The sequence below is a fragment of the Aotus nancymaae genome, unplaced genomic scaffold (genome assembly GCF_030222135.1).
Source record: "Aotus nancymaae isolate 86718 unplaced genomic scaffold, 86718_ANA_hifiasm-v0.15.2.pri h1tg000028l, whole genome shotgun sequence".
In the NCBI taxonomy this organism is placed as follows: domain Eukaryota; kingdom Metazoa; phylum Chordata; class Mammalia; order Primates; family Aotidae; genus Aotus; species Aotus nancymaae.
In genome coordinates this window covers 14,565,277-14,589,265 of record NW_026988441.1, presented here as the reverse complement: position 1 = coordinate 14,589,265, position 23,989 = coordinate 14,565,277, and the positions used below count along the sequence as shown (strand labels likewise).

At 49.3% G+C, this 23,989-nt stretch overlaps 1 protein-coding gene across 2 annotated transcripts in view; it reads left to right on the top strand.

The window, feature by feature from the left end:
* SAMD4B (sterile alpha motif domain containing 4B) overlaps window positions 1–23,989 on the top strand; it is a 45,733-nt gene that overhangs the window by 17,337 nt on the left and 4,407 nt on the right. For both annotated transcript variants that reach the window (XM_021676567.2, XM_021676568.2), the window contains 9 exons: window positions 11,537–12,007; window positions 17,629–17,868; window positions 18,425–18,534; window positions 18,693–18,779; window positions 19,497–19,836; window positions 20,504–20,589; window positions 22,646–22,764; window positions 23,259–23,457; window positions 23,660–23,783. In XM_021676567.2, coding sequence (XP_021532242.2) covers window positions 11,537–12,007; window positions 17,629–17,868; window positions 18,425–18,534; window positions 18,693–18,779; window positions 19,497–19,836; window positions 20,504–20,589; window positions 22,646–22,764; window positions 23,259–23,457; window positions 23,660–23,783 — 1,776 coding nt within the window. The remainder of the gene's footprint in view (window positions 1–11,536; window positions 12,008–17,628; window positions 17,869–18,424; window positions 18,535–18,692; window positions 18,780–19,496; window positions 19,837–20,503; window positions 20,590–22,645; window positions 22,765–23,258; window positions 23,458–23,659; window positions 23,784–23,989) is intronic.

Here is a 23,989-nt window from a genome sequence, read left to right as displayed (position 1 = left end):
AGGGAATCAAGGGGCTCCATGCAGTTTGTCCAAATTAGTCACCCCAACTGTTTGCACCTTCTTCTTTATAATAGTTCATATTGAGCCCTTACAACAAGCCAAGTACTATCTTTACTTGTATATTAACTTTTAAAAGCAGTGTTCTTGACCGGGTGTGGTGGCTCAGGCCTGTAATCCCAGCACTGGGAGGCTGAGGCAGGTGGATCACTTGAGGTCAGGAGCTTGAGACCAGCCTGGCCAACATGGTGAAACCCCACCTCTACTAAAAATACAAAAATTAGCTGGGCATGGTGGTGCTCGCCTGTAATCCCTGCTACTCGGGAGACTGAAGTGAGAGAATTGCTTGAACCCGGATGGCGGAGGTTGCAGTGAGCCAAGATCACGCCAATGTACTCTAGCCTGGGTGACGAGAGCGAAACTGTGTCTCAAAAAAAAAAAAAAAAGGCATGTTCTTGTGTGGCTCTCAAGTCAGACTGTCTAAGTTTAAATCTCATTTCTGTTACTTGTCTTATAACCAAGTAGTTTAACCGCTCTGTACCTCAGTTTCCTCATCTTAAATGCAAGATGATATCCTGAGAAGTATGTAATCTCAGTAATAAAAAGGAAAGGAAAGAAAAAATCAAGATGATAATTATATCGACCTTCTAGGGTAGTTGTGAGGATTCAGTGAATTCACACACCTATAGCTTAAACACTTAATAACTGTCAGTTGTTATTTTTAATGTTAATAACTCATTTAGTCCTCACAACAACCCTATGAGGTAGGTACCTGTCATTAGCCCTATTTTACAGGTGAAGAAGCAAGCATGGACTGCTAGGATTGGGATTTGGGGAGCCACACAGCTGCCTGGCCTCCCTCATCTCCCAGGCCCACTTGCCTTAGCAATAGTCACCCTTATTTTACTGAGTTTTTATGTAGAAGTCACAGAAGCAGCATGACTGTAGTGAGGAGATGGTTATTCAGGCCAGGGATCACACTAGCTGAGTTCCTGGTCTGGCAGTAATTTCTTAGTCCTAGACAAAGAGCAATAAGAACCCAGCTCCACTGTAGTAGGCTCAGAGCTCAGCCATTTCTCACCCTTGCCACCCTTCCCACCACTCTAACACTAAGGGCAGAAGTTCTGTTTGTGATACGGCTCTGCCTTTAGAGTGGGGGCTCCTTTGGGGCAGGCCAGTATCTTACACAGCTTCGTCACACATCCCCACTGCCCCATCCTGAGCAGGCAGTTGGATTACCACTGGGTACCATTCTTAGCTGTATATCAGAATCACCAATAGTACTTATTGGTAGTGGTTTGAGTATTTTTAGGTTTTGCTTTTGTTTTCAGAACTTGTATTAAAATCAGAGTACAAAGGGTGAAAAGTGAGGTTTTTCTTCCAGACTTCATGTTCTCATTTTCTTACGTTTTATGAGATAAATTCCCTACATATATGAACACATACATATTCTCCTTCCAACTTTGTCATTGTTTTAATTGTCTGAATATATGTGGCCAAACATGCATATTAACCACTTAACAATATGATTTGAAGATTGTTCCATATTCAGCACATATTTCTATATCTCGTTGCTAAGTATTCATTTACACCTCACAACAATTCTTTAGAGTATGCCCTGTTACTCCCCCATTTTACAAATGAGGAGACTGAGGTCAGGAGATATTAAGTGACTTGCCATGGGTCACACAATTGGTTAGCAGTAGAGTTCAGATTTGACTTCAAAGCTCTTTAGCACCCTTGACCAATAGACTCTTCCATATGGTACATGTGGTGTTGCTCTTACAAATAGTGATGTAATGAGTACACTTTAAACATCTCTAGGATGAATTCATCAGATTCTGCAGAACCGCTAGTTTAGAGGTATATGCAGTTAAAATATTTGTTCTCACCACATTGCCCTTGAAAGACATGCTGCATTTTATACAAATAACCTCAGGCCCATTCCCAGATGATTTGCAGTGGGATATTGGAGGTAATGCCTAGCCAAGGTTGAGAAGTGCTGTGAAAGGAATTGAATGATGAATGAATATATGAATCAAGGTTTTTATCCACAGCCCAATGTCAGATGGTGAGACTATAATAAGCTGGTACTTAAATGGGTGGAGAGATAAGGAAAACTTAGAATGAGGGAGGGCCATGGTGTGTTCCAGAGTCAGCAGGAAGGCTGCCAGGACTGGAGCAAAGCATAACTTGAAAGAGAAGTGATCACAGAGGTAAATTCTGGTAGGGTCTTGAATGCCTGCTGTCTAGTAGACCTAAAGGCTCTAAGACTAGGGAGGCAGGTGCCTCCTATCTCACTCCCACCCTCAAGTAGAACCCCATCTGCCTTATTTGTAAAGGAAGATGCTCCTTTCTGGGCCTGGAGACCTGCCTCAAAGAAGGAACTGTTCATACTCTTGTTTCTCCTTTGGTCATTATGGCCTTCCCATTCCCTGGTGTTTCTCAAACTTTGCATCATCATCTCAATCACTGGGGATAGGTGATTGTTACAATCCAGATTTCTGCCCCCTATAGACCTACTAAGATCTGAACCTTGAGGGGTTGGACCTGGGAATGAATACCCAGGTTCTTCTGCTAACCAGGCAGTGTGACAGGCGATGCCCTGCTGGTGGATTCATTTGTCCTGAGACATGAGACACCCAAGAATTGTAGATCCAGCTCTCCACTAACACCTCTTGTGACCTGGGTCAGTCCTGCCTGACCCTTTCGGGCCTCAGGATCCCCATTTGGACGATGAAGGGGTTGTCCTGGTACTTTCCAGGTACTTCTTGGGCTCTGAAATAATGTGCCAAAGAAGACAAAGCCACAGCCAAGGATACTTCTTTCTTTTGGGAGAAGCCCAGCACATTATTCTAGAACAAGCGTTCTTAATATTTATCGGGATAGACCACTCAGAAAATCTTCCCTTCTTCCCTACCCTCCCCAAAAAGATGCATACCTACTCAACAAACCAATTCTTGAGTTCAGTTGGTTCACTAGTCCCCGGTTAAGAGTTGCCTGTCTCCAAGCCCTTTTTTTTTTTTTTTTTTTTTTTTTTTTTAAGCTTTTCAGGTCTTTTCAAACCTGGAGAGATGAACAGTGAGGCAAATCCCCAGCTTTATCTGGGTTCTATCTCCATGTCCCACCCAGCTAACCTTACTACTTCCTCCAGTTCTCCAGGGAGACCTTGGATGTGGGTTTGGGTCAGAGCTGCCCAGTTGCCTCTTTCCTGCTCAGATAGGTCAGGTAGCACAGAGAAATTTACCTAGGTGAGTATGTCCCTAGCTTTGTGTTAGAATCCCCCAGGGCCTTTCTAAAAATAGTGTGATGCCCAGGTCCTTCCCTGGAGATTAAAGCTCCCTGGTTGACTCTTGTGTGCACCTCGTGGAGAACCACTTGTCTTGATGCTGACGCTGATTCTGGGTAGGCCCAGGAAGGTAGTAAGGATATTGTTTTGTGACCTACTAGAAGTGGGGAATCGGGGCTTATAGCTGTGGAAAGCCTGGCCTAGGTCATCGCTTCCTCTCGGGCAGCTGGGAAGGTGTAGGGAAGTCCTCCAGCCCGGGCAGCCAGCATCAGTTTCATGGTAGCAGGACCTGAGGCAACACCTAGGAACAGAAAAGCAATATTCCAGGGATCTCTGGAACAAGGAAGGAGAGGTCCCAGGTTGTCCCTTGTTGTAATCCCTGTTCATTCTCCAGGTGCTGTCTTCCCTGCCTCTTTGGAGCTAGAACAATAACCCTGCCCCTCTCCTTTTCCCTGATGCTAACTTGGACCGGAAGGCTGTTCCCATGGAAAGGAGAGAGGAGACTAGGGTCAGGGAAGCTGAATTCCCCTTCACTCCATGGTCCTGTAGCTTCCTGGGAGACATTTCCTGTATTTTCTTCCCACTTCCTATCCTCTGAGTCAGTCCCCATATCTAGCAGGTTTAAACTCCTCCCTCTCTGGCTAATTGAATCTGGGTGGGGAAACTGAGGTCAGGAGGGAGCAGTGGCAAGTGAGTCACCAGAGCGCAACCCTGGCCTCCACCCTCCAATTTCAGGCTCTGCTTGACAGTTCATCAAACAAAAATGTGAGCCCCCTGGCCCTCCCCTGTGTCAGTGTGAGCTGGGGTGAGGCAGAGAAGGTCATGCTTGGTGCCAAATCCTAGCCCCTCCGACTGGTGCCTGAGGCTACTACAATTGTTGCACTAGCCCATTATATTAAAATGGGTTTGCTCTTATGGAAGTCTTGTTTGGTGCCTTTGATTTGCCAGGACCTAGGGTCATGACCTACTTAGCTCTGGTCACCTGGCCAGTTCTCCCCTGCTGCCACTATAGCCAAGGAGGACATTTATATGCACCATCTTCCTCAGCCTCTCCATGTTTGCAGAGTCCAGGTTTGCAGCTTGGTGAGAAGGAGCTATTGGCGTCATAGCATTCCCCAGCCCCTTCCCCCATCCGCCCACCTCCAGAATTTCATCATTGCTTGTTGTGCATCTAGCTCCAAGGAACCAGAGATGTGTCTGTTTTTGGTAAATAACTGTGTGAAATTCCCCACCCCTGTCGGGAATCTTAAGGGGAAGGCCCAGATGTGCTCTTGTACATGAACTGTTCCCACCAGCCCTGTAACAGCATGGGCTCTAGATTTTAACCAGGAGCAACAATAATAAATGTACTGAGCACTTACCACATACTAGGCACTTTGCATGATTGTCTCATTGATTCTTTACAACAACCCTGTGAGGTAGAGGCTTTACAGTCCCCATTGCACAGAAGAGGAGACCAAGGATCAGAGAGGTTAAAGGACTGGCCCACAATTACATTGAGTTAGATCATGGAGGCAGAGCTAGATTTTGAACCCAGCAAATTTGCCTGTTGAACTTGTGCTCTCACTCAATATACTCTGCTAGAACCTGAGACGGAGTGACCTGAGCTTAGGGGATCCTAGAGAGGCACATGATATGCACAGACACTACTACCTTCCAGGAGACCATCTGGGTTCAATTGTGCAGGTATTCGTTGGGCCTCTGCTGTGCCTCCACTCTGGGCCAGACTTTTCTGATCTGGGCAGGAAACTAGAAGTTCCATCCCCACCCATCATTTCTAGCCCCAGCTGGACTCACCCCAAGGGGCCTGAGGCTGCTCAAATTCCTTGGACCAGTTCCAGTACTCACTGATGCTTCTCAGTCATGGGAGGCCTGCCCTCCCCACCACCACCACACAGACACATGAATACACATTTCCCTGGAGTCAGCCTCCATTCGTCCAAAACCAGTCTCCCCTTTCTCGGCAGCAGAACAAGGTCTTGCATTGAGCCCAACCCTTGGGGCTGTTCTGTCATGTCCCCTGGCAGTACCAGAGGAGAAGCTGGTCCCCTTAGCCCTGGGGTCCTGGCAGTACTCTGGAGTGGGGGAGGGACTAGACAAGGCTTCTCTCTGTCCCAGATGCCTCTGGCTACCCTGCAAGGCCTAAACAACAGCGATTGAAAATGTCAGGGTAGAGCTGGAGGGGCAGGCCGACTGGACTCTACTGGAGAAGAGAGGAAAACACCCATCATTGAGCCACAGACTGAATGCTTACTCTGGGTGCACTCTCAGATGCTTTACATGCATCATCTCCCTGCATCTTCTCAGCAGCTTTTTATAATCTTTACTTTACACAGGAGGAAGCATACTGCCCAGGCAACTGTTTTTTTTGACTGGGATGCATATCCTCAACTTCTTTATTTTTATTTTTGTTTATTTTCATTCTTGACTTTCTGTCCCTAATGGGAATCACTATCTTCTTTCTCATCAAGAACTGAAAACTCTAGGACTAAGTTATGAAAAGAGGGTACCACAGAGTTTTTACCGTTTGATCAAGTGCCAGGTGGAGATGGGAGAGCAGGAAAGATAAAAGTTCTTGACTTCAGGAAGGCCAGATCTGCCTTGGAAAATGATGTTTAGATATGGAGATGGCCTGAAAGGCCAGCTTTGTAATCTTGGCAGCTGGTTCAAGTGAAGACAGACAAGAGAATGAGGTTTCCTGGCTTTGAGTGGCAGATACTGAAGGGGATTTGGAAAGCTAGGGAAGAAGAGAGACTTGGCATTGGTGACATAAAAGGTTGTGGGTAAAAAGTTTCTCCTGGCCTGGCACTGTGGCTTACACCTCTAATCCCAGCACTTTGGCAGGCCAAGGCGGTTGGATCACCTGAGGTCAGGAGTTTGAGACCAACCTGGCCAACATGGCGAAACCCTGTCTCTACTAAGAATACAAAAATTGGCCAGGCGCAGTGGCTCATGCCTATAATCCCAGCACTTTGGGAGGCCGAGGTAGGCGGATCACGAGGTCAAGAGATTGAGACCATCCTGGCCAACATGATGAAACCCCGTCTCTACTAAAAAATTATAAAAATTAGCTGGGCGTGGTGGCATGTGCCTGTAGTCCCAGCTACTCGGGAGGCTGAGGCAGGAGAATTGCTTGAACCCAGGAGGCAGAGGTTGCAGTGAGCCAAGATCACGCCACTGCACTCCAGCCTGGCACCTGGCAACAGAGCGAGACTCTATCTCAAAAAAAAAAAAAAAAGAATACAAAAATTAGCCAGGTGTGGTGGCACGCACCTGTAATCCCAGCTACTGGTGGGGGCTGAGGCAGGAGAATCACTTGAAACCAGGAGGCAGAGGTTGCAGTGAGCCAAGATCACGCCATTGCACTCCAGCCTGCACGATAGAGCAGCCTCCATCTCAAAAAAGAAAAAACGTTCCTCTTAATTCTGGAGGCCCACAGAGCCTGGGTTCGGATCTCAGCTGTGTCGCTTACTGGCTCTGTCAACTTGGGGTATGTGACCTCACCTTCCCAGATCTGTTTTCTTATCTGCAAGATGTGGATGCTAAAACAGGTTTGAAACGGATGAAAAACAGTCATATTAGTATAGTGTATGGCACATAGTAAATGCTCAATGAACAGTATCCATTCTGAATGAAAGTGCCGGCCGGATGCGGTGGCTCACGCCTGTAATCCCAGCACTTTGGGAGGCCAAGACAGCAGATACTGAGATCAGGAGATCGAGACCATCCTGTACAGCATGGTGAAACACCGTCTCTACTAAAATCCAAAAAACTAGCTGGGCACGGTGGCGTGCACCTCCCAGCTACCCAGGAGGCCGAGTCAGGGGAATTGCTAGAACCCAGGAGGCGGAGGTTGCAATGAGCTGAGATCACACCACTGCACTCTAGCCTGGCAACAGAATAAGACTCCATCTCAAAAAAAAAAAAGGAAGTGCCATATGTTATTGCCATTGTCAGTAATAGTAGTAGCAGCAGCAGTAGTGGTATTGGTTCTACTATTAATTGTAAGCAATGCTGTGGACATAATATGAGTTGATGTCTTTGAATGAATAGATTTAACAGGTATTTTCTTGGCTGGGCATGGTGTATCATGCCTGTAATCCTAGCACTTTGGGAGGCCGAGGTGGGCAAATAACTTGAGATCAGGAATTCAAGACCAGCTTGGCTAACATAACAAAAAAAAGTAGCAGGCAAGACACAGTGTTATCCAGCATTTTGGGAGGCCTAGGCAGGCAGATCACCTGAGGTCAGGAGTTCCAGATCAGCCTGGTCAACGTGATGATACACCCTCTTCCTCTAAAAATATACAAATCAGCCAGGTGTCGTGATATGTGCCTGTAATCCCAGCTGTAAGGTTTGTTCTTGGGTTCTTGCCGGGTTTAAAAAGAAGAAACTGAGGCCAACACAAGAAGATCCAATATGTAGGGTTTATTCAGGCTCCTGGGCGAGGTTCTGCGGCCTGACAGGAGGGGCCAGAGAAGTCGCACGGACTCCTCTCAGATGTGGGGTTTTATAGGGCGTGAAGGAGCTCGATTGGTTGTGGGAGAGCAGGACTACTATTGGGTAAGGTTACAAGCCTTTGTTTGCATACAGGACTTGGCTGCTATTGGCTAGAATTACTCGGCTGCTATTGGCTAGAAAGACTCGGCTGCTATTGGCTAGAAAGACTCAGCTGCTATTGGCTAGAAAGACTCGGCTGCTATTGGCTAGAATCACAAGACCCCGCTTGCATACTGGGTTCTTTAAGGGAAGGCCAGGCTGTGCGAGAAGGGGAGAAGGGAACATGCCCGAGCATGTCCGAGCTTTCGGACAAAGGGGGTGGGAGGTGTGCATCCGAGCTCCCGGTGAGGCAACCGGCCTTACACCAGCTACTTGGGAGGCTGAGGCAGGAGAATCCTTGAACCCCAGAGGTGGAGGTTGCAGTGAGCCGAGATCATGCCACTGCACTCCAGCCTGGGCAACAGAGTGAGACTCCATCAAAAATAAATAAATAGCTGGGCATGGTGGTGCATGCTTGTAATCCCAGCTACTTGGGAGGCCAAGGCAGGAGAATCATTTGAACCCAGGAGGCAGAGGTTGCAGTGAGCTGAGATCTAGCCACTGCACTCCAGCCTGGGCAACAGAGCGAGACTACATCTCAAAAAACAAAAACTTAACAGGTATTCTGTCTAGGAAGCTTAGAGCAGAGAGCCCTAGGTCAAGAAAATCCGCAGTCTTTATAGCCAGAAGTTAGGAATTGTGTGAGATTCATTTTCCTAGGGCTACAGATTTAAGCAGAATTAGGAGTGAATTCTAGGCCACAGAGTTCTAAGCAGATCAATCAGAGAAATAGTGCTACGGAAAGGGCATTTCTTGAGTTTTTGATGCAAGGCCAGGTGTCCATCCTTCAGTGTGGGTAGAGGAGACCAGAGGTCCATGGAACTTTTTTTCCTTTGAGATGGAACCTCACTCTGTCACCCAGGCTGGAGTACAGTGGCATGACCTCAGCTCACCGCAACCTCGGCCTCCCAGATTCAAGTGATTCTCCTGCCTCAGCCTCCCGAGCAGCTGCGACTACAGGCACATGCCACCATACCTGGCTAATTTTTTGTATTTTTAGTAGAGACAAGGTTTCACCATGTTAGCCAGGATGGTCTCGATCTCCTGACCTCATAATCCACCCATTTCAGCCTCCCAGAGTGCTGGGATTACAGGCGTGAGCCACCGTGCCTGGCCAGAACTTTTTTTTTTAAGCCAATCCTGAAGCATGCTAGGTGTCATTGGAATCTTAAAGGTCTAAGAAACTTGGATTGAAAGACCCTCAGACATTTAGGTTTCCAAGACTTTCCTTACAGGTGTTTATTCCCAGCCTCTTGGTTTCCTGGGCCAGGAGATTGGCTTGTATCTTTAGAATCTCTGTGTGTATTTGAAAGGAGGGAGACACAGTGAGATATGATAACCATGATACTAGCAAAAGCAGCTAGTGTTTACTAAGGACCTATTCTGTGCTATGGCCTCACATAATTCATAGCAGCCATGCCAGGTAGGAATGATTCTGGGCTTCACTTTACGGATAGATTAGAGCTCAGTGAAGTGATTACACTTGCCCAAAGTCACATGGCCAGTAAGTGGTAGTTACGGGACATATGCCACATCTCTGCCTGTTCCTTTTCATCACCCACTCCTTTGGGGTCCTAGTTCTGTCTGGTTAGAGCCAGATCCTTTGCCCTTTTCCAAGACCTCACGATTAGCACACCTCTCAGAACTCCTTTATTGTGAGGTATTTGTAAATCATTACGAATGATTTGGCTACAGGTGTGAGCTCAGTTGCCCACGGGTGAGAGCATAGTTGGCCTCAGCCCTAAATCTTTGTCTCTTTTCTCAAGTATTGCTATTCTTTATCCCTCTTCCTTTCCTGTCAGCACTATCTCCATCTTCCACCCTGTTTAGCTAACAAGGTTTTTGTTTTTTTTTTTAGACAGCATCTCACTTTGTCACCCAGGCTGGAGTGCAATGGCATGATCTTGGCTCACTGCAACTTCCAGCTCCTGGGTTCAAGCGATTCTCCCACCTCAGCCTCCTAGGTAGCTGGGATTACAGGCATCCACCACTGTAGTCTGGCTAATTTTTGTATTTTCAGTAAAACCAGGCTTTCACCATGTCAGCCAGGCTGGCCTTGAACACCCACCTCAGCCTCCCAAAGTGCTGGGATTACAGGTGTGAGCCACCACACCCAGCACTAACAAGGTTTTTGATGGGGAGAGTCAGACTTGTAACAGTTCCTCCCCAAGCCTTCCTTGATGTGGCCAGCCTGGGGCCATATTCTTAGGGACTTCCCTTCTGGGTTGAAAAGGGAAACCTGACTTATCTCCACAGGGCAGACTCAGGTCCTCACACAGTAGGATAGAAAGGAAAGGTCAAGATGACCATGGCATGGAACAGCCAGGGGATGTTTCCTGGAGGAGGTCAGTAAGTTAGGCCATCTACCAAAGAGAATTTGTGTAGGAGGAAGGAGGTTGTTGCGGACCAAAACCTTGAATCTCAGCCAAGTGTGGAACTTGGATGAATATATACTGTGGAGAGAACCCCAGAGAAGATGGGGAGATACCCTGAGCTGAGTCTTTGTCTGGAGGAATGGGAGATGGAGAGTGCCCTGGAAATGAAGGTGATGTTAGGCTAGGAGTTCTTGGACTTGAGTCTGTTGGTGCTTGCTGATTGCCATTGTAAACTCCTGGTCAGGAACATGACATCTTGTTGTGATTTAGGAAGATAAATGCATCTACATGTATGGAATGGATTGGAAGGGGAGAATCTAGAAGCAGAGAGAAAACAATAGCAAGCATCTACTATGTCCTAAAGGCCAAACCACTTTCCATTCTTAGCTAGCTCATTGAATCTCAAAGCAATACTGTGAATTGGGTACTGTAATTATCGCCAAAATTTTACAGATAATTTAGTGTCAGTGAGGTTCAAGGTGGCTTATTAAGATCCAGCTATAAGCTTGGGTGTCTAGACCATCTGATTCCAGAGCCCAAGCTTTTAACTACCATATACCACTGCCTTCTCCATTCAGGAAGGAGACTGTTTTTTGACAGGTGAAACAGCATAGAGGCCATGAAGAATGGAGTAAAGGATCATGGAGATAAAGCATGAGAGCAAGCCTGGGGACAGGAGGAGTTCAGATTCCAGAGTAGCAAGTTTGGCTGATTGGAAGGCACTGCAGGTTATTGAGATCAGGAGTTACAGAACCAAGAAAAATTACACTGGGTGTGGTGGCATGTGCTTGTAGTACTAGGTGCTTGGGAGGCTGAGGCAAGAGAATTGCCTGAGTCCAGGAGTGCTGGGCTATGATGTGCTATGCTGATTGGGTGTCTGCACTAAGAGTGGCACCAATATGGTGACCTCCCAGGAGCGAGGGACCACCAGGTTGCCTAAGGACGGGTGAACTGGCCCAGTTTGGAAATGGAGCAGGTCAAAATTCCCATGCTGATCAATAGTGGGATTGCACTTGTGAATAGCCACTGCACTGCAGGCTGGGCAACATAGCGAGACCCTGTCTCAAAAAAAAAATAAGAAAAAAATGCTAGAAGCAGGGTCAGTGTTTGATCTCACCTATATGAGGGATAAGGTTGGGAGTTATGGAAAGGAGATTGTTATGAAAGGAGATTGGAGCTGAGGGAATATGAGGGAATAGGCCATAGGCAGTGCTCTCAGGTGAATAGGAGTACCCCACCCTGGCTTTCCTGACATTTCTTCTTATCCCTTCTGTAGCCATCGTCAGCCAGTGGCAGCAGGAGTCCAAAGAGAAGGTGGTATCCCTCCTGCTGACCCACCTTCCCCTGCTTCAGCCAGGCAACACAGAGGCCAAGTCGGAGTACATGAGGCTACTGCAGAAAGTACTGGCCTACTCAATCGAGAGCAATGCCTTCATTGAGGAGAGCCGCCAGCTGCTTTCCTATGCCCTCATCCACCCAGCCACCACACTGGAGGACCGCAACGCACTGGCCCTCTGGCTGAGCCACCTGGAAGAGCGGCTGGCTAGTGGCTTCCGCTCCCGGCCAGAGCCCTCCTACCATTCGCGCCAAGGCTCAGATGAGTGGGGGGGCCCTGCAGAGCTGGGCCCTGGGGAGGCAGGGCCAGGCTGGCAGGACAAGCCACCCCGGGAAAATGGACACGTGCCCTTCCACCCGTCCAGCTCAGTGCCGCCAGCCATCAACAGTATTGGGAGCAACACAAACACAGGTAAGTGGGGGTGGTGTCCCAGAAGGCCATGTCTACTTGAAAAAGGTTGGACTGGTAAGAGCTCCCTCACTCTGTGGCATTAGACAAGTCGCATAAGCTCTAGGCCTCAGCTTTATGAGGCAATGCAGAGCTGTGAACTGGCTTTCCCAAAGGTGAATCTGACCTACAGACATGTCTTATTGAACCCATACTTTGGTTTTGTTTTGTTGTGTTGGGTTTTTAAATAAATGTGGATGCTTCCCTAGAAATGAGATTTCCAGCCTCTCTTGAGAAGTCAAAAGATCTAGCAACTCAGCAAGACCTGTTTTCTGAGTGGCAACAATAATATAGAGCTTAATGTTGAGCATGCTCTTTAGACTCTGCACAAGCACCCCAGTCTGCCTCTGCTCCCAGTCTGCCTCTGCACCAACCCCACTTTGGGCATTTCTGATATATACCTGGCCTCTAAGGACATTAGGCTATGACGCTTGGTGGAAGTGTGGATCCTGTCATCTGAGGTCCCTTCCAGTTCAGTCATTATGGATTTTTGTATCTAGCCTCAATTTACAGCTTTGTTTCTGAGAGCACTGTCTGTATAAGACAAAACTCATGCTACAAGGTGTTTATTATAGCTAGTAACATTTTTCAGCATTGACTATGCTAGGTGCTGTTTTATAGACACTTTGTAGATATGATCTCAAGCGGCATCACAACCATATCATTAGCCCTATTCAACAGATGAGGACACTGGGACTCAGAGGTGAAGTCATGTGTTCAAGGTTATACGTAGAACAAGTGGTGGAACAGACCCAACCAGTCTGATGCCAGAGCCTGCCTCTGACCACTACACTGTTCTGCCAACTAAGCAGGTTTGAAAGAGCTCTCTTAGTGAAAGCCCTACAGGCTAGGGTGAGCAGGAGGAATTGGTATCCCAGTGACTTTATGAAATGTTAGTTGAAATATGCAGGATAAGGAAGGGTGGCTTTTCCAAGCCATGGTAAGGCGGCATGACCTGACTCAGGGTGCGGGGGTGGTTGATGATTTAACCTCAGAGTGGCTAGTCCCCTTCAGCAGGCACTGGTTTAAAGCAAGACAGGAGAGAGTGGCAGTGAAATGTCATGTGTGCCAGCAGATGGGGGTAACCTCAGGTCCCAAATGCCCCACTGTCTGGTACCTAGTGCTCGTCAGTTACCCCTTGAGCCAGTTTTTTCCCCAGTTAATGTGGATATTCTAGTGCACCTGCCTCCCTCCCAGTTGCTGGTGAGAACCTGGGAAGATAAAGGGATAGAAGGGCAGTTTCAGGAAACAGCAACCTGAGGCGCCTTGGACCTCATTTACCAGTCATGGAGCATCACAGTTCCAGGATGGGAGGATGTATTAATAATGATCATTCTAGCCGAAAAATATTGAGTGCTAGGCCTGTAATCCCAGCACTTTGGGAGGCCGAGGCGAGTGGATCATTTGAGGTCAGGAGTTCAAGACCAGCCTGGGCAACATGGTGAAACCCCATCTCTACTAAAAATACAAAAATTAGGCCAGGCATGGTGGCTCACACCTGTATTCCTAGCACTTGGGAGGCTGAGGTGGGCAGATCATGAGGTCAGGAGATTGAGACCATTCTGGCCAACATGGTGAAACACCGTCTCTACTAAAAATACAAAAATTAACTGGGCTTGGTGGTGCGTACCTGTAGCTGCAGCTACTTGGGAGGCTGAGGCAGGAGAATCACTTGAACCCGGGAGGTGGAGGTTGTAGTAAGCCGAGATCGTGCCACTGCACTCCAGCCTGGTGACAGAGCAAGACTCCATCTCAAAAAAAAAAAAAACACAAAAATAAGCCAGGTGTGGTGGCACGTGCCAGTAATTCCAACTACTTGGGAGGCTGAGGCAGGAGAATTGCTTGAACCCAGCAGGCAGAGGTTGCAGTGAGCCAAGATCACGTCATTGCACTCCAGCTCCGGCAACAGAGCAAGACTTCATCTCAAAAAAAAAAAAAAACAAAAAAAAACTTGAGTGTTCAGTCTTTACGAGGAGCTATTCTAAGAACTTTATACTTATAAACTCACTGGCTAAGTCTCACCTGGCCAAGGTGGTATAGCCAGGATTTAAAGCCAAGCAGTCTTGCTGCAGAGCTCATACTCTGAACTACGATGCTACACTACCTCCACCAAAAAGTACCCCTCCTGGAAATGCTCAGCCCTCACCAAGGGGAGGGATAACCCATGCAGGGTACCTATAAATTTCTTGCTTCTGATACCTTCTGTGCTCCCCATCATGGGGACCCCAGCAGCTATTAAAGGACCAAGATTCAACAATGTTGATAGGGGTTTGGACCAAAAGAGAAAAAGGAATTGGACATTCCAAGTAGAAAGCACAACATTAAATTAGCACAGGGGTGGAAAATTAGAGGGGACAGTGTACAGACAGGTCTGGCTGGAGTGGATTTGAATGAGTAATAGCAGTAGCAGACACTTGTGCTTACCATGTGCCTATCCCTCAGCTAAGGACTTCATGTGGCAATGGAGACAGAGGGGCAAATGAAGTGACTTGCCCAAGATCACACACAGGCGACAGAGTCAGAGTCAGGATTTGAACTCAGGTCTGTCTTTACCCTCAGACCTCAGTGTGTGAAGGCCACATTCTGGGGGGCCTTGAAGGACAGGAGAAGCTTTCGGATTCCAGGCAGTTGCAAGAAACAGGAAATCATTAAAATATTTTTGAGTGGGGAGCAAGGATTGGCCTTTGAGGGCAGCCAGCGTGGGTTTGGGGTGCTGCCAAGGACAGATCAGGATTTCTTGGAGAGTGAAAGGCCCTGGATCTCCAGCCGGCATTCTTGTTTTTGTCATTCTCATGCTGTGGCCAGCCTCCACCCCAGTGCGGAGCCAAGCAGGACTCCTCAGGAACTGCACGATCATTCCAGTCAGGGTAATTTCCTGCCCTCTCAGCCTCGCCTGCCCCCTTCTTGGCTGAGAAGGGAGGAAGAAGGCCAGAAACACCAAAACAGGCCAAAAGGCCTGTCTTGAGGATTCCCCAGCCCCCCAGGGCCCAGAGTGTGCCATGTTCCCTCAAGAGTCCTGAATGGGGACAGAAGCCCAGGCTGAGGGAGTCTAGAGGCTGAAGAAGCCCTGGGAAGAGGACCTCGGACACTCTAGGGTAGAGCAGAAGGTGATATTAGGGGTGGAACACTGCCTTGCCTTCTCCCTTAGATGATTTCCTAGCAAGGAGCATCAGTATTGTCACAGCTGAGGGAAGATGCTCTAGGGCCTGCATCAGGCTAGCCCTCCTTCCTGGGCTGGATGTCAGTAGAGCACAGGCAGGAACCCCAGCCTTTCCATCAGAAACAAGGCTTGGGCTCTGTCTCAGCCTATCAACTCCCCATAGGAACTGGGGCAAAGGGCTTCAGCTTCAGCTCCACGGGCCTTGATGTTCTCACCTACCCAGGATGAGGCTTTTTGGCTTTGTTTTATTTCTTTTTGTCTAGGCTGACTTGGGGTACTTTTGGATGAGATAAGTGGAACTAAGAGGCCCTCTTAGCACCCCTTTGTCTTTTATGAAACTTCATTGGAAGGACTTCTGTGTGTCATGCTCTGTGCCTGATCATGGAGTTGTAGAAGTAATTGGGCTGAGCTGCCATCCTCCATGAGCCCACAGTCCAGTGCGAGAGGGAGGATAGTGAGGAGGGCAGCAAGCTCTGTGCCTGAGACAGCAGCAGAGGGGTATATTAGCAAGGCACAAAGGGAGAAGTGGCTGATGGAGAAGGGTTGGAGAGGTGAGCGAGGCAGAGGGAAAAGCACAGATAAAGGTCTGGAAGCTCATGGGAGCCTGCCCTGTCTTGAGAGTGGTTAAAAATCAAGTTGGAAGCCAGGTATGGTGGCTCACGCCTGTAATCCCAGCACTTTGGGAGGCCAAGACGGGCGGATCACCTGAGGTCAGGAGATCAAGACCAGCCTGGCTAACATGGTGAAACTCCATCTCTACTAAAAATTCAAAACTTAGCCAGCATGGTGGCGGGTGCCTGTAGTCCCAGCTACTTAGAGGCTGAGGCAGGGAGAATTGCTTGAACTTGGGAGGCAGAGGTTGCAGTGAGCCAAGATCACACCACTACACTCCAGCCTAGGCGACAGAGCGAAACTCCATCTCAAAAAAGAAAATCAAGTTGGATTCGTTGGCTGGGCGTGGTGGCTCACACCTGTAATCCGAGCACTTTGGAGGCCAGAGCGGGCGGATCACCTGAGGTCGGGAGTTCAAGACCAGCCTGACCAACATGGTGAAACCCCATCTTTAAAAAAAAAAAAAAAAGTTGGATTCATTTGTCAATCTCAGACGTGGGATGGACAGAGGGTGTGGAGCATCCTGCAGAAGAGGGCCTGGGATCACCCTTAGCCACCATGCCCCATGGGTGGCCAGTTTGGGCTCATTGCAGAAAAAAATGGAGATGGTGAGGCTCCATAACGAGGTTGTTGAGGAAGCAGCTTACATACTTCATTCATTACAATATATAATGTTTAAGATAGGACAGGTTCCTGCTATCACAAGTCTTCTATTCTAGGGGGTACAGTTAATAAGTAAACAAGGCCAGTCACAGTGGCTCACACCTATAATCCCAGCAGTTTGGGAGGCCAAGGCAGGCGGATCACAAGGTCAAGAGATGGAGACCATCCTGGCCAACATGGTGAAACCCTGTCTTTACTAAAACTGCAAAGATGGGTGTGGTGGTGCACGCCTGTAATCCCAGCTACTCAGGAGGCTGAGGCAGGAGAATCACCTGAACCCAGGAGGCAGAGGTTGCAGTGAGCCAAGATTGTGCCACTGCACTCCAGCCCTGCAACAGAGCAAGACTCCATCTCAATGAATAAATAAATAAATAACTTGATAATTTCAGGTTGTGATAGGTGCTGTAAGAAAGACAAGACAGTAAGGTGATAGAGTAACTGGGGTTGGGGCAGCAGAGTGGGGCATGACTTCAGATTAAGGGTTTAGAGTAGGCTTCAGAGGAGGTGACACTTGAGATGAGACTTGAGGGAGCCAACCACTAAGATCAGGAAAGTAAGAAGCAAGTCCAGAAGTCCTAAGACTAGAACAAGCTTGAGTGTTTCAGGAACAAAGGGACATTTGGGAGGAAGCCAAGGATAGGCATGAACCAAGTGGCGGGTTGTAGGAGAGGAGAGTTAGAGAGGAGCAGGGGCCAGGTTCTGCATGGCCTTTTAGGCATGTGGAAGCATTTGAATTTTGTTTCCACTGTGAAAGGAAGTCACATGGATTTGAGCAGGAGTCCAGCTTGGTCAGATTTTCATTTTTAGAAGGATCCTTATGGCTATGGTGAGGGGCGTGGACTGCAGGAGGTGAGAGTGAAGGCAGGAAACCAGTGAGAAGGGTATGACAGTAATTCCCTCCAGGGGTGCTGGTGGCTTGAGCCAGTGGAGCTGGAGAAGTTCAGGGAAATGGCTGACAGCTTGCTGATCGGTTGGGTGTTGGGGGTGAGGGAGTGAGGTATATCTAGTAGGCGGTTCCCCTTAGACCCCAGGTCCCTTCCTTTGGCACATTATGGGGCCAAATTGCCATCCTGGCCCTGACGGCAGGGGGATGGTCTCCTGTGGTTGGATCCCCAAGCCTAATCTTCTGCTTTTTTCCCACTCTGGCCAGGTCTCCCCTGCCAAATCCACCCCAGCCCGCTGAAGCGCTCCATGTCACTCATCCCTACAAGCCCCCAGGCCCCTGGTGAGTGGCCGAGTCCAGAGGAGCTTGGGGCCCGGGCTGCTTTTACCACGCCCGATCACGCACCCCTCTCACCCCAGAGCAGCGTGGCCTCCTCTGGCAGTGAGCAGACAGAGGAGCAGGGCTCCAGCCGGAACACTTTCCAGGAGGATGGAAGTGGCATGAAAGGTACATTGGGGAGAGCAGCACCAGGACTCATTTCTCCATTTCTAGGGGCTTCTGCAGAGTTTAGAGGGCAGAAAGGAGCTTGTAGCTGACACCTGCCTACCCCTCTGAGGAGGGGACATGTCTGAGGGGAATAGATAGTCCCTGCTCTTAGGGCTCAAGACTAAGCAGAGAGACCCCACATCTACCCTAACAGGTTCTGGTCTGACTGGGGAGGAGCCCCCTGTCTTCACACACCCCAGTCTGACAAGGAAGCCAGGACACAGGTAACTGATGGATCAGAGGTTCCTGGAAGAGTTTTGAAGCAATCAGTGAGGTCATCCTAGTACACATCCAGCTGAGCAGCTCAGAAGGGTCAGATGTCCTCCCCAGGGAAGGCTGCCCGAGAGGGTCTGGCCAGGCAGATAAAGAAGGAGCTGATGGAACATTAGCTCCTCCCAACCCCCTTCCAATTTTTTGCATTTTTGTGGCTTCCTGTGGGTTTATCCCCACAACCCTTCCTTTACGTTGGTCATCAAGGCCAAACTCCTGACCTTTCACCCTCCCTCCTTTTCCAAAGATGTGCCCTCATGGCTCAAGAGCCTCCGCTTGCACAAGTATGCAGCGCTCTTCTCACAGATGAGCTACGAGGAGATGATGACACTGACTGAGCAGCACCTGGAGTCTCAGGTGAAGCCAAGGGGACCATCAGGGAGGTGCTGGGGTCATCACTAGTTTGGCATCGTTACAGCCCAAGCCTCCTTTGTCTCCTTAATCTCTATTTGGGCACCCCCAAGTACCTCAGCCTCCCATCTCCAGCTTCTTGTCACCTTCTCCCCTTATCACAGAATGTCACCAAAGGTGCCCGCCACAAGATAGCCCTGAGCATCCAGAAACTACGTGAGAGACAGAGCGTCCTCAAGTCCCTAGAGAAGGTGAGGATCTGGTATCTATATCTTCAAGGCCACCCAGCCACCTGGTGGTATCAGTATACCAAAGGCCCTGAGTTGGCCTTCCAACTCCTCAGGTCTGGCCTCAGTAGCCCCAGTCCTAGGGAGCTAGACTCCAGGGACCACATACAAGCCAGCATCAAAGGGCTCACTTGCTGGTGGCTAAGAGGCTCCCCTCCCTGTCTATCCTGGTTTGTGGTTCCAGAATCTCTGTCTTTTGACTCTATACCTTCTCTCCCTTTTTTCTTTTCCATTTCTTACTGGTCTTTCTGGTAGAGGAGAGTGTCTTTGTATGCACGATCTCTCTTTTCCTTTCATTTGATTGTTTCTAAACTCATTTTCCTTCCATTTCTGATTTGATTTGATCTGACTGATTTGCATTCCTCTTTCCCTTTCCTTGCCACTGCCTTCTGTTTGTATTCTTCCCCACTCAATGTGTGGGTCTGAATCTCTGATTTTGTCCTTGGTGGGTCCCTGAGACTCCAACATTAGACTGCCTTTTCGTGAGTTTCACCTTGATGAGAAAGAGGAAATGTGTGCCTATATGTTTGCGGGCTTGCAGTGCCCGTACATGCCTTCTCTGTGCTGGAACCCAGGGTCCTGCCCAGTCTTCTGCAAGCCCTGTCTGACCCTCTGTGTAGATATCCTCTGTCCCTCATTGTAGGGTCTGCATGTGACCCCAGCCTGTGTCCTCCCATCCAGGATGTGCTAGAAGGTGGGAACCTACGAAACGCTCTGCAGGAGCTGCAGCAGATCATCATCACTCCTATCAAGGCCTACAGTGTCCTCCAGGCCACCGTGGCTGCTGCCGCCACCACCCCTACTGCCAAGGATGGGGCCCCAGGGGAGCCACCGCTGCCAGGTGCTGAGCCTCCTTTAGCCCACCCCATCACAGACAAGGGCACTGAGGCCAAGGACCCTCCACCTGTGGAGAACTACCCACCTCTACCAGCTCCAGCTCCCACTGATGGCAGTGAGCCTGCTCCGGCTCCCGTCGCCGACGGAGACATCCCCAGCCAGTTTACACGGGTGATGGGCAAAGGTGAGACCAGCCATGGCCTAGCAGAAAATCCTGAGGCAGAAAGCCAAGTGAACCCAGCCACCAGGGATCAAATCCAAGTTAGATGGTGGGAGCAGAGCTTTGTAAAGCCTGGGGGACACTGGAACACTACAGACAGTAGCCAAGACAGGGTGACAAGGCCTCTTGCCCTTGGGCACATCTGAGCTGATGGTGGATAACAGCCCTTCCCCTCAAAGCATCTCCAGGCTGAGCAGAAGATGGGGCAGTGTGTCAGAAGAAATTGCGTGTAGTAAAGGGTAAGCAGTTGAGGGGAGTCCATTGATTTTTCTTGGAGGGGACCAAAGTCCAGGGGGTGGGGATGGTGAAATTCATCACAGCTCCAGTCTTTCCTAAAGCAGCATGACACAGCAGACTCTACACTTGGATCCAGATCAATCTGGATCTGGACCTGGGGCAAGTGACTCAACCAAGATTTAGGTTTCTCGGCTAAAAACGTCTGCAGTGACAAGACTGTGTCAGGAACTGTGTTAAATATCCTCATGATAACCCAAGTACTATGGCTAGCACTTAATAGTTGGTACTGATCCAGCCTGAATCTCCTGTTCCTTCTTGTGCACGAGCCAGCTGGAGGCTGGAACATGGCAGAGGGCACACTAGGGGCTAGCCTGCCCTTTCTCATGTCCCACAGTGTGCACCCAGCTGCTGGTGTCCCGACCAGACGAAGAGAACATCACCAGTTACCTCCAGCTCATCGAAAAGTGCCTGACTCATGAGGTAAGGCCTTCCCTAACATACTTGAAAAGGGAAAGGCTGCCCTATCATTCTGAGGACCATTGTGTCATATGTGGCCCGCAGGGCCTTGCCTGACCTGGCACCTGCCAGCCCTTCCAGTCTTGCATCTTACCAGTGTTGGCTTTAGAGTGTTCTTCTCAGAGCCCTTGTATACACTCCTCTCTCTCCTCCTCTTTTTTTTTTTTTTTTTTTTTTGAGATGGAGTCTCACTCTGTCGCCAGGCTGGAGTACAGTGGTGTGATCTCATCTCACTGTAACCTCCACCTCCTAGGTTCAAGCAGTCCTCCTGCTTCAGCCTCCCAAGTAACTGGGATTACAGGCATGTGCCACCACTCCCAACTAATTTTTGTATTTTTTTTTTTTTTTTTTGAAATGGAGTTTCATTTTTGTTGCCCAGGCTGGAGTGTAATGGTGCAATCTCAGCTCACCACATCCTCCACCTCCCAGGTCCAAGCAATTCTTCTGTCTCGGCCTCCCAAGTAGCTAGGATTATAGGCATGCACCACCATGCCCAGCTAATTTTGTATTTTTAGTAGAGATGGGGTTTCTCCATGTTGGTCAGACTGGTCTCGAACTTCCAACCTCAGGTGATCCGCCCACCTTGGCTTCCCAAAGTACTGGGATTACAGGTGTGAGCTACAATGCCTGGCCTAATTTTTGTATTTTCAGTAGAGACAGAGTTTCACCATGTTGGCCAGGATGGTCTTGATCTCTTGACCTCGTGGTCCACCCACCTTAGCCTCCCAAAGTACAGGGATTACAGGCATAAGCCATTGTACCTGGCCTTTTTTTTTTTTTAATAGAGACAAAGTCTCACTGTGTTGGCCCAGCTGGTTTTGAACTGACCTCAAGTGCTCCCACCTCAGCCTCCCAAAGTGCTGAGATTACAGGCATGATAATTTTCTTTTTTAGAGATGGAGTATTGCTTTATTGCCTAGTCTGGTCTTGAACTCTTGGCCTCAAGATATCCCCCTGCCTTAGCCTCCCAAAGTACTGGGATTATAGGCATGCGCAACTATGCCCAGCCTGCATAGACTCTTTGTCAGGAATAGTACCCCTTCCTCCTACTCACCCTTCAACTGTCAATTCAAACGTTTGTGAGGCCGGGCACAGTGGTTCACGCCTGTAATCCCAGCACTTTGGGAGGCTGAGGCGGGTGGATCACGAGATCAGGAGATCGAGACCATCCTGGCCCAACATGCTGAAAACCCGTCTCTACTAAAAATACAAAAATTAGCCAGGCATAGTGGTGCATGCCTGTCCTCCCAGCTACTCTGGAGGCTGAGGCAGGAGAATCACTTGAACCTAGGGGGCAGAGGTTGCAGTGAGCTGAGATCATGCCACTGCACTCCAGCCTAGCAACAGAGTGAGACTCTGTCTCAAAATTTAAAAAAAAAAAAAAAAAAGACATTTGTACCTCGGGGACACCTTTACCAACCCCTCATTCTTATTTAGGTTTCTTTTGCTTCCTATTCTCCCTCAGGGAGGGATAATTTATCACAATTATCATTATGTGTGTATCATTCCCTCACAACCAAACTGTAAGCTCTGTGGGCATGATCACCTCCGCATCCCAGAATTGCCTGGCACAGGCACAGAGTAGATGAGCCATAAATCTTTTCTTTTGAGGCATTCTTGCTCTGTTGCCCAGGCTGGAGTGCAGTGGTGTGATCTCGGCTCACTGCAACCTCTGCCTCCTGCGTTCAAGGGATTCTCTTGCCTCAGCCTCCCAAGTAGCTGGGATTACAGGCGTGCATTACCACACTCTGCTAATTTTTGTATTTTTAGTAGGGGCGAGGTTTCACCATCTTGGCCAGGCTGGTCTCAAACTCCTGACCTCAAGTGATCCACTCACCTCAGCCTCCCAGAGTACAGGGATTACAGGCATGATCCACCCTCCTCAGCCTCCCGAAGTGCTGGGAATACAGGCAAACACCCGACCAGGCAATAAATATTTAAATAAATGAATGGAAGACTGGAAGGAAAGTCTGAAAGAAGCACCACCCTCTCTGCTTCACCCATGCCCTGCCAATTCTAGGCTTTCACGGAGACGCAAAAGAAACGGCTGCTATCCTGGAAACAGCAAGTGCTGAAGCTCCTCCGGACATTCCCGCGCAAAGCCGCACTAGAGATGCAGAACTACCGGCAGCAGAAAGGGTAGGCAGGCAGCCAGGGTACAGGGACATGCCCTCACAGGTCTCTGCTGGTTAGCAAATCAGTCCTTAATTGGGTGATTATGTTCTGGGCTGAGAACCCAATTTTTACTTACTCAGTCACGGGGGTACCTTCCCAGAAGAAAATTTCCCACTAGAGTAGGATGCTGAGCTAAGAAACACATGTCCCATGGGCAGGCCCCTCATCTGTGTTTTGCTCCTCACCTGTATGCAAAGGGCCAGAAGTCCCTTCTTAGACCAGACAAATAACAGAAATATCTCCCTTGAGAATTGAAGTTTAGAGAACTATTATGAGTGAACAGTGAGGAAACTCTTGTCTTCTTCCTATCTCCTTCCAGGGGTACCCTTGGGGCAGATGGGGACAGAATGTATGATGGAGGTTTATATTCTCTCCTACCACTTGGGGAAGGTGAGGAAGGGATGGACAGATGGGCCCCATCTACCTAAGTTAACACCCTGCCTTCTGCTCTCTCACAGCTGGGCTTTCGGCTCCAACTCGCTCCCCATAGCTGGCTCTGTGGGGATAGGAGTGGCCCGGCGTACCCAGCGGCAGTTCCCAATGCCTCCCCGGGCCCTCCCACCCGGCCGGATGGGCCTCCTGAGCCCCTCAGGCATTGGGGGTGTCTCCCCTCGACATGCCCTCACCAGCCCCAGCCTTGGAGGCCAGGGCCGACAGGTGAGCTGCCTGGAAGCAGGGGACCTGGCCTCTTGGGGCTGGGGTGGCAGTACCTGGGATGTGTATGTCTGTACCTCTGCATCTGGGCCCAGCTTAGAGGTGGCAGGGGTGGGAGTGGGAGAAGGCCTGTACCAACTCCACCACTCTTGGGTCTGGGCCTCTTCCCCACTCACTACTTTCTCTCTTCCTGGGACCTGTGCAGAACCTGTGGTTTGCCAACCCTGGAGGCAGCAACAGCATGCCCAGTCAGAGCCGCAGCTCTGTGCAACGCACCCACTCGCTCCCGGTCCACTCGTCACCCCAGGCCATTCTCATGTTCCCTCCAGGTGAGGTGCCCCACCCTTGGGACTCTGCCTGGCCAACACCCTCAGCTGACTTTTCCCCTCTCTCCTGGGTCTCATATCCACTGTTCCTTATAGACTGCTTGGGTACCTCTCCCCATACCTGGCACCACTCTTCCCCATCTCCCCCAGTTGTGAGGGGTTGTTTTCCTCCTGTGCTTCAATTTTATCTCTCAGGTCTTGCCCCTACC